Source organism: Tupaia chinensis, unplaced genomic scaffold (assembly GCF_000334495.1).
Source record: "Tupaia chinensis unplaced genomic scaffold, TupChi_1.0 Scaffold000010_1, whole genome shotgun sequence".
NCBI classification, from domain to species: Eukaryota; Metazoa; Chordata; class Mammalia; order Scandentia; family Tupaiidae; genus Tupaia; species Tupaia belangeri.
The window spans coordinates 196,088-205,752 of record NW_006159440.1 but is presented as its reverse complement, the minus strand read 5'-3'; the positions used below and the strand labels follow the sequence as shown (position 1 = coordinate 205,752).

Genomic DNA, 9,665 nt, shown 5'->3' with positions numbered 1-9,665 from the left:
GGCCCCCCCCCCCAGCCCTGCAGCCACTCGGGATCTCCGGTTCGTGTGCACCATGCATTCCAGGTCGACCTGGGATCCAGACCCGTGGTTGTCTGGCCATGTAGCTTCCAGCACCACACTTCAGTATGCCACCAACTGCACCACTGAGGCTGGGCCTGAGGGTTTTTTTTTTTTTTTGGTGGAAATTTTTATTATAAAATCCTCAGAGCATCTCTCTCTCTTCTTGTGAGCAGGCTCTGGAAAGGGACAAGCAAACAGAGGATCAGAGGCCTTCAACACCTCCATCACCCCAGCCAACTGCTGAGAATTCATACCTCTACTCCACGGAGATCACACTGTGGACGGTCGTGGCTGCCATTCAGGCCTTGGAGAAGAAGGTGGATTCCTGCCTGGCCCGCTTGCTGAGCCTGGAGGGCCGCGCGGGAACGGCAGAGAAGAAGCTGGCCGACTGCGAGAAGACGGCCGTGGAGCTGTGCAGCCAGCTGGAGGGCAAGTGGGCCGCGCTGGGAACGCGCTGCAGAGGCGGCTGGAGAATGTGGAGAACCTGCTGCGCAACAGGAACTTCTGGATCCTGCGGTTGCCCCCGGGCAGCAAGGGGGAGGCCCCCAAGGTAGCCCTTGGTGCCCTGGGGTGGGGGAGCCCCAGGGGCCGGGTCCTTCAGTGTGTGGGCGAGCGAGTGTGTTGCTGTGGTTCCAGGTGCCCGTGACCTTTGATGATGTGGCCGTGTATTTCTCCGAGCAGGAGTGGGGCCGGCTGGAGGACTGGCAGAAGGAGCTCTACAAGCACGTGATGAGGGGCAACTACGAGACGCTGGTCTCGCTGGGTGAGGCTGCATAGGAGGATCGGGTGTCCTGCAGCCGTGCATCTTTGCTTTGGCTTCTGTGGGCGTATCTGCATCTCTGCAGGTATCTGGCACCCAGCACCTAGCCCTCTCCCTGTTCTGTGTGCAGATTATGCCATCTCCAAACCGGACATCCTCACCCGGATAGAGAGGGGAGAAGAGCCTTGTCCTGGAGACCTGTGGGGTCAGGAGAAGGGGGATGAGGAAGACTCAGCACGTCCGAGGAATCCAGGTGCTGGTGAGTGTGATGGCGAGATGGGGGCGACTGGGCACACCAAACCCCGGCCCTGCCCTCCTGGCTTCCCAGACCAGCTTGCCATCTAGCAAGTTTTTGAAAACACATATTTCTTAGACTTGCCCAGGACTGCTGAGGAGAATCCTGGGGGTATTTTCCAGGTCTTTACACACCAGCTGGGACAGGACTCAGTTGGGAAGTGGTTGCTGTAGTGTCCGAGTAGGCCTCAAAAGCTGACTTTTTAAAAAAGTAATCTTTATTTATTTATTTATTTACTTAAATAATTTTTGGGGGGGACCAGCAGGTGGCGTGGTGGTTAAGGCGCTGGACACTCCCACATGGCCGAACAGGTTCAAGTCCTGAATCTGGTGGCTTGCTTTCTCACTTTCTCTCTGTCTCACTCTCACCCTCTGTCTCTCTCTGGTCAAATTAAAAAATAAATGAATAAATAAATAAATTAATTAAAAAATAATTATTTGGAAAAAAATTTCCAATTTCCTTTTTAAAAAATTTTTAAAAATTTCCAATTTAAAAATTCCAATTTCCTTTTTAAAAAAATTTTAAAAAAGAGAAAAAAATAATTTTTTAACATCTTTATCAGAATTATTTATGATTATTTTTAAAGAATTCTTTAATCTTTATTTATTTGTTGTTTATTTAAATTTGGTCAGAGAGGGACAGAGTGAGAGAGAGCAAGAGAGATAGAAAGCGAGAAAGCAAGCCCCCAGGTCCAGGACTTGAACCGTGGTAGGCCATGTGGGAATCCAGCATTCTTAACCACCACGCCACCTGCTGGCCCCCTTTTTATTATTTTTTTATAAATTTTTAATTTTATTATTTTATACAGTCAAACTCTAAACATCATTTGGCTTGCAAAGAGATAAAGAATTACTTTATTTAACTTTATTTATTCTTATTTGACCAGAGGGGGACAGAAAGAGAGAGAGAGAGAGAGAGAAAGTGAGAAAGCAAGCTGCCAGGTCTGGGACTTTGTCAGCCATATGGGAGTCCAGCACCCTTACCTACCATGTTACCTGGTGGCCCCATTAATTACTTTTTTTTTCTTTTTAGAATTATTTAATTTATTTATTTGTTTATTTGGTTTTTATTTATTCATTAATTTATTTTACTTTGACTAGAGAGAGAGAGAGAGACAGAGAGAGAGACAGAGGGAAAGTGAGAAAGCAAGCCACCAGGTCCAGGACTCAAACTGTGGTCAGCCATATTGGTATGTCCAGTGCCTTAACAACCATGCCACCTGCTGGTCCCATATTTATTATTTTTTTAATTTGATGTGCAAGACAGAGAGAGAGTGAGAGAGGGGAAGTGAGAAAGCAAGCCTCCAGATCTGGGACTGGAGGTTGGCCCACAGTCAGCCATGTGGGAGTCCAGTGCCCTAAACTACCATGCCACCTGGTAGCCCTGAGTAATTACTCTTTATTAAAAATAAGTTATTTCACTTACATGGAGACCATGAAAATCAACTGTTTTTTTTTTATATTTTTGCCATACGGCACATGTGCTTGTTGGAAAGAGACAGAGAGAGGAAAAGTGAGAAATCACCCCCCATCCATTCTCCTCGTGGGGTTTTGGGCACACATATATACACGCCCAGTGTGTTTTTCAAGCTGCCAGGTCCAGGACTTGAATCGCAGAGTTGGCCATGTGGGATCCAGCACCTTAACTACCATGCCAGCTGCTGTCCCCTAAAAGGTAATACCTGTCCTGGCCTCTGAGACAGAAACCATGTCTTGAATGTGTTCATTTGAAAAAGAAAGCAAAGATTTGGGACCAGCAGTTAGCGTAATGGCTATGTCGCTGGATTCCCATGTAGTCGACTGTGGTTCGCATCCCAGACCCAGTGGCTTAAAACTCACGCCGGGTGCGTGTGTGTGCGTGCCCCAAGATCCCGAGAGGAGAATGGAGGAGAAGGGATTGCTGCATGGCCATCCCCCTGGGGGGGTGATTTCTCACTTTCTGTCTCTCTGTCTCTCTGGTGAGCGCATGCACCCTATAGCAAAAACCTCTAAAAAAAAAGGGGGGGGGAAGAAAGCAAAGATTTGTAAATTATCAACCCCAAACCTAGGAACTTCTGTACTCAATGTTTTTTCAGTTGGTTCCCCTGTTCCTGGAGCTGAGGGGTCCCTGGGAGGTTGAAGGGGTGTGACCGGACTCTCTTCCCCACCTTCCTGCCCTGCACATCCTCACTGCAAAGCTGGGCTCCCAGTACTTGGTGGAGACAGAGCTGCTGTTTCTCCTGTTCTTCGAAGTAACCTTCTAAGAAGCCAGTTTCTTGGCCTCGGGGACCTCCCTCTGCTTCCCCTTCTTCATCATGGGCCCTGGGCTCTAAGGGACTGCGCGTCCTCACCTGGCTACAGCTTGGCCTCTGTGACACCACTGGCAAAAAACTCAGAAAAATCGGAGCTTCAGTGTGGGCGAGAACACATGTGCTCATTTTGGGGCTTCACTGTCTAGGAACCTGTGTAATGGGGTTAGGGTCACACTGGGAGATAGCCTTGGGCCAGGGTACAGTGTAGGCTTGGCTGGAGAACAGTAGGGTCTAGGAGAAGCAACCACAAGATGGACTGAGGTGGACGGCCGAAGCTCCAAAGGCCATGTGTTCAGGGAGTATCTCCCGTCTCACTATTGGGTGTCTTGCTGCCATGGAGAGCAGCAATGAAGAGGCCGGATGAGGGAGGCAGGGCCCCGTGGCTGAGATGGGGCACTTCTCCTCCCTGGGAGGTCAGGTTCTTGCCCTCTGCCGCGGCCTGTCTGGGATCCAGTGAACTGCCATGTGCACATTGCACTCCTCGGACATGGCGGCTTCAGATGCAATCCAGCTGCTAGGTGGTGTGTAAAACCACCTGGCTGTCGCGCTGTGTGACCTGATGCCCGAGGCTCCGTCATTCTGCACTCACACATCCCCGGAGGGTCCCTGGTTCCTGGTGCTCCATCACTGATTTTCTTCTCCCAGGCCTCCCTTTACACCCGGAGCATGCCCCCAGCCCAGTCAGCCCTGCCCAGGAGGAACCAGAAGAGGGGCCAGCCCCGGGACAACAGCAACGCTCAGAAGTGGGAGTGGCCACCATGAGGCCAGGTGCCGGTGAGTGAGGGCGGTGAGACAGCTGCAGGCTGCAGGCCAGCACTGGGGTACCTGGTGTCCCTGGCATGTGTGGTTTCCAGACAAGGACTACTGAGGATGGCACTGGGAGCTTGGAGTGACAGGTGGCCAGAACCCAGGGGCTAGCTGGTCAGGGCGTTGGCATCTTTAGCATAAGAAAATGCAGTGACATCCTCAGGTGAGTCAGGCTGGCATGGGAGTGAAGGGCACAGGCGCCCCCCTCCAGGTCCCCATGTGCATCCTGTCCCAGTTTGTGCAGGCATGGTGCAGGGTCTAGTGGACACGGATGTCTCTGGGCCCAGTGGGCGTGCTGCTGTGGTCACCCTCTGGGGTCCTGGGTCTGCCTTGTTTAAACGTAGATCCTGGCTGCCCTTTAGGAGTGCCTGTGACTGAGGGGTTGAGCAGAGCTCCTGGCGGGTCTCCAGAGCCTGCTGTGTCTTGGCATGTGCTCTGCACCGCCACACTGCTGACCTGGCTCTGCCTGATGGCCTCTCTCCGTGGTTCCTGTGTTTTCCCCACCACACAGGCCTCTCTCGGGCTGAGGGTGCCCCCCCCCGGACCTCCTTCCCTGCCGGTGTGTGAGCCTGGGCTCTGCTCCTGGCATTGCAGGAAGGCAGTGCCCCTGCCCCCAGCAGACTGTGGCTGTGTCCTGAGCCCCCCTGAAGCCCTGTTCTTTTTTTTTTTTTTTTTCCCCTTAATTGCTAGAGGGAGGAAACGCTTTTTAGAGAGGGTGAGAGATCCCTCCCCCCAGTAGGGCATGGTCATGCCACAATCCATTTTCCTCCATTCTTCCATGCTGTGAAGACTGTGGGTACACACACACATGCCTTTGGGTACAAACACACCCCTTTGGGTACACACATACACATGCCTTTGGGTACATACACACACACACGCTTTTAGGTACACATGCACACTTGCCTTTAGGTAGACATGCACACATGCCTTTGGGTACACACCCACACTTGCCTTTGGGTAGACATGCACACATGCCTTTGGGTACACACCCACACTTGCCTTTGGGTACATACACACACACACGCTTTTAGGTACACATGCACACTTGCCTTTAGGTAGACATGCACACATGCCTTTGGGTACACACCCACACTTGCCTTTGGGTACATACACACACACATGCCTTTGGGTACACACATACACATGCCTTTGGGTACATACACACACACACGCTTTTGGGTACACATGCACACATGCCTTTGGGTACACATGCACACATGCCTTTAGGTAGACATGCACACATGCCTTTGGGTGCATATGCACACATGTATTTTTCAAGTCTCTGAGGCTGAGATTCAAACCATGGGCAGCCATGTGGGATCTGACTTCCTATGTACGGGGCTTAATCACTTTTCTGTGGGGCTGGCCACCCACTGTACTTTTAAGGCCATCAGGGTGACATGTTGAAGGACAAGTCATTAGCACCGGCCAGCATGGGAACTGGGGATGTGGCCTTTGTAGCTGTATCGCCTCTGAAGCCCTCCAGTTGGGAGCCCAAGGGCCCCCTCTTTTTTGCCAGGTCCAGCATGTTCAGGGCCCATTGGGAAGATGGCTGTGCCACCCAGCAGAACCTGGTGACCTTCTCAGAGCTGGGAAAGTCCCTCATGGGACCCTCTTTCCCGTAGGGCTGCAGGCCAGCACCAGCCTTCTGTCCCCGATTAAACAGGAGGGGGCATCTTCTGGTGAGGAGTCGTCGGCCTCCTCTCCCAGGGACACCCTGCCCAGCATGGGGCCAGGTGAGTGGACAGGAAGGCACCTGAGGCCTTGGCGGAGCCTCAGACATGCGGGGCCTCCTGCTGTCGGCTCCCTCCCTCCCCTGCATGTGTGATTTCCGTGGGGTCCAGATGGGCCCATGGTCCTGGTCTAACCCATCATGGTCTGGTCAGGCTGGAAGGGCATAGCTCCAGGGCACGCTGCAGGCTGCAGCCACCGTCTGAGATGCAGAAAGGCCGCTTACTGTCCACCAGGCTGTGGAGGCCTCTCTCCAGTCTGCAGGCAGGCAGGGCCCTCAGGCTCCTTGTCCTTCGCGGGTCACAGCTCATGTCATCAGGACTCTTGGGGGTGAAAGTCCTACCAACACTTCCGCTGTGGCCATAGGGGCTCTGCCTCTGCTCCCCTTGTCTTCCCAGCCATCCATCTTCCAGTCTCCCACTCCACCTGACCTCTGACCTCGCACCTCTCAGGCTCCCTGGCTCAGAAGTTTGGCCTCTTTTCTCCTGATTTCCTTAGTTGGGCCTCCAGGGATGAGGCAGATGACAACAGACAGGACTGAAAGACGTTGGGAGGTAGAGCCAGCCTGGTGATTCTGCAGGGCAGGAGCATCTGAAAGAGGGACTGGGGTGGGGGGCGCAGGGCTGGGAATGAGGCCTGGCCCCAGGACCCTGGATCAGTCCCGTCCCTCCTCACCCCCATCTACTGGAAAACCAATGTGATCTCCTTTCGCAGGCGGTGGTGTGGCCATCAAGACAGAAGTACAGTCGGAGAATGAGATGGGGTCCCAGGCGCTCTTCCTGGGGGTGGCACCCAGCCCAGTGCGGTGTAGAATCCCTAAAGGACCCAGGAACAGGCCCAGGGGCCGGCATCAGGCTGAAGGTGTTCCCAGGGTGCGGGCTGGGGAGCCTGGGCCAGCTGGGGTAACGGGGGAGTCACTCCGCGTCCTCCCGCGCCGGCGGCAGCGGGCCTTCCCCTGCCCTGACTGTGGGCAGAGCTTCCGCCTGAAAATCAACCTGACGATCCACCAGCGGAGCCACGTGGAGGAGGAGCCCAGGGGGGCCCAGGGCAGCTCTCCCCCCGCGTCGGGGCAAGACTCCTCCACACTGGAGCCGGGAGAGGTGGTAGTGCCTGGGCCTGTCATCCGCTGGCTGCCGGAGGAGCCCGCAGCTCCCCGCGCCCTGGCCGGCAGGGCCTTCATGGGACGTCGCTCGGCAGACGCCAGGGTGTACCACTGCAGCGAGTGCCTGCGCTTCTTCCAGCAGCGCAAGAGCCTGCTGCTGCACCAGCGGCTGCACACGGGCAACAGCCAGGGCTGGCCCGCCTGTCCCTACTGCGGCAAGGCGTTCCGCAGACCCTCGGACCTCTTCCGTCACCAGCGCATCCACACTGGCGAGCGGCCCTACCGCTGCCCACAGTGCGGCCGGGCCTTCAACCGCAACCACCACCTGGCTATGCACATGCAGACCCACTCGCGAGGCCAGGCGGGCCCACCCTGCCTTGGGCCCTCTGTGGGCCAGGGAAGCCCGCTGCTGCCCCGGCCTCGGCATGGGGACGAGGGCTGACCTGGCAGGAGCCTGGGCTCCTCTGGCAGGACCTGCTTCCTGTCTGTGGGGCCTCTTCCCTGTGCCTGACAAAATGCCTTTGCAGTTTTCATTCCAATGGGAAGCAGCAGCTGGTCGGACACCGTGTGTGAGGCCAGATGCCTCCAGGACTGTTCCCTTGCTTTGTCACTCTGCTGCCTTTTCTGACCTGATTTGTGAAGGACTCCATAAGGGTGAAGGGTGCTACCTTTCAGTGGGAGCCTTTGGCAGGTCAGGTAGCTGAGAGAACTGGAGATGGTGGCCCTTCCAGTGTGGGGGTGACAGACACTGGACCTGGGGTTTTGGTTTGGGGCACTGAGGTCTCTTGCTGGCTGCCCAGGGAGGAACAGCAGGGCTGGGCCTGAGGAAAGGCTCCGGGCAGCTGAGGTTTCTGCATTTGTACTTAGAACTTGCTTTTTCTTTTCTTTCTTTTATTTTTTAGACAGAAATTTTTGCTATAGGATGTGTGCACTTGCCAGAGAGATAGAGAGACAGAAAGGGAGACATAACCTCCTGGGGGAATGGCTGCACCACAGTCCCTTCTCCTCCAGTGTCCTCTTGGGATTTTGGGCACGCACACACACGTGCCTGGTGTGACTTTTAAGCCGCCTGGTCTGGGACTCAAACTGTGGTGGCTTACGTGGGAGTCCAGCTACATAACCATTACATCGTCTGGTCTCAAACTTGCTTTTTCTTTTCATAGAGCTTTGCTAGTGCTTTTTAAAGTGTGCAGTTGCAAGGGGGACCAAGTGTTCCCCAAGGACAGGGATTATTTTGCCACTTCTGGGCGTGTGTGGCCAGGTGTGTGGGGTGGGCAGTGGTGCAGATTGGAAGAAGAACTCAGTCTAGACCTGCCTGTGGCTTGTTGGGGACACCTGGCATGTGTCCTGGGAGCGGGGTCTTCCAGGTGTTTCTGGGCCCAGTGACTCTCCGTATTCCTGGTCCTTCCCACAGGGTAGCCATACCCAGTATGTCCTTTGATTAGCGGCTGAGAGGAAAAACTCAGACCAGGTGGGGACGGGACTACCCCCAAGGTCTCAGGGTCCCCAGCTGTGCATGAGCAATTGGCTGGGCTCCAGCAGGCACCTGGAGTGGTGCCGAACAAACCCAGGGGGCTCCTTCCGGAGTGGAAGACCTGTCTGGGTGAGGCCGGTCAGAGGAGCTGCTCCTCTCAGCAGCGCTGCTTTGAGAGCTGCGTGCTCTAAGGCAGAACTGGGCCGCGGGCCTCCCTGCGTCCCTGTGCACCTCCAGTCTCCCGTTCCTGTCTGTGAAGGAGGCCGTTGCCCCAGAGCACCCTACTTGGGTCCAGAGTTGGCAGGTCGAACTCAGCCTACTTGCATCCTTCAGGCCCAGGGTCCCCTTTCCCTGCCATGCTGGCCTCGGCCCTCGGCCCCACCTTCGCCCCCCCCCCTCCCACGCAGAATCCCTCAGGAAGGGCCTCCATGTAGAGTGTGTGGAGGCTGCTGGCTCAGCGGGGTGTGAGCCTTCCCTCTGGGTGACTTCCCCAGGAGCCCTTTGTGTTTCAGGGGAACAGATTCTCACCAAAGCAGGCCATCCAATCAGCCCTCAGTCGTCCCCCCCCCCAAAGCCCCACAGGGCAGCACATTCGGCCTCATAGTCACAGCCCTGTGGGTGCGGATGCAGACCACCTGGGAGTGACGGCCCCCAGGGGTCCTGCTCGGTTGTCCGCTTACCTCGGACTGGCCTGGGCTGTGCCACTTGTTGCCTACACTCACACCCCTCCCAAGTCTGGGCGAGCTGGGAGTATCTTCGGGTTTAGCTAACACCCCATCCCTGCCCATTTGAGAGAGGCGCCTCCTTTCTGTGCTATGGATCCTGCCTGTCCACCCGGCACCCCCAGCCCTAGCGGGGGGCCCCAAAGATGGGCTACCAGTGCCCAGACAGGATATGGTGTAGGTTCCCAGCATGACCCTGCAAGCAGGAGCTGTCTTGGGAGTGGCCTTCAAGCCCAGGGCTGAGGGTCTTGCTGAGTTCCTAGGCCTTTTGAGCGAAGTGAACTCCGGTAAAGACAGGCGTTTGCACAGAAGCCACAGAGCAGCCCAGGAACAGCGCGGTCGTCAGGTGCCACGCTCCCACTTTTTTCCCCTAAGGCCTTGTGAGTGCGGTGCTCCTCAGGAGGTGTTTAAAGAGTGTTCT

At 55.4% G+C, this 9,665-nt stretch overlaps 1 protein-coding gene across 1 annotated transcript in view; it reads left to right on the top strand.

Moving 5' to 3' along the window:
* The window catches only part of LOC102469613 (zinc finger protein 783), a gene marked incomplete in the record, with an annotated part of 86,081 nt that extends 78,078 nt beyond the window's left edge, over positions 1-8,003 (top strand). The window contains 5 exon segments of the mRNA XM_027766833.1: positions 697-823; positions 951-1,079; positions 4,051-4,179; positions 5,841-5,951; positions 6,661-8,003. Coding sequence (XP_027622634.1) covers positions 697-823; positions 951-1,079; positions 4,051-4,179; positions 5,841-5,951; positions 6,661-7,490 — 1,326 coding nt within the window.
* Positions 8,004-9,665: the final 1,662 nt, after the last annotated feature.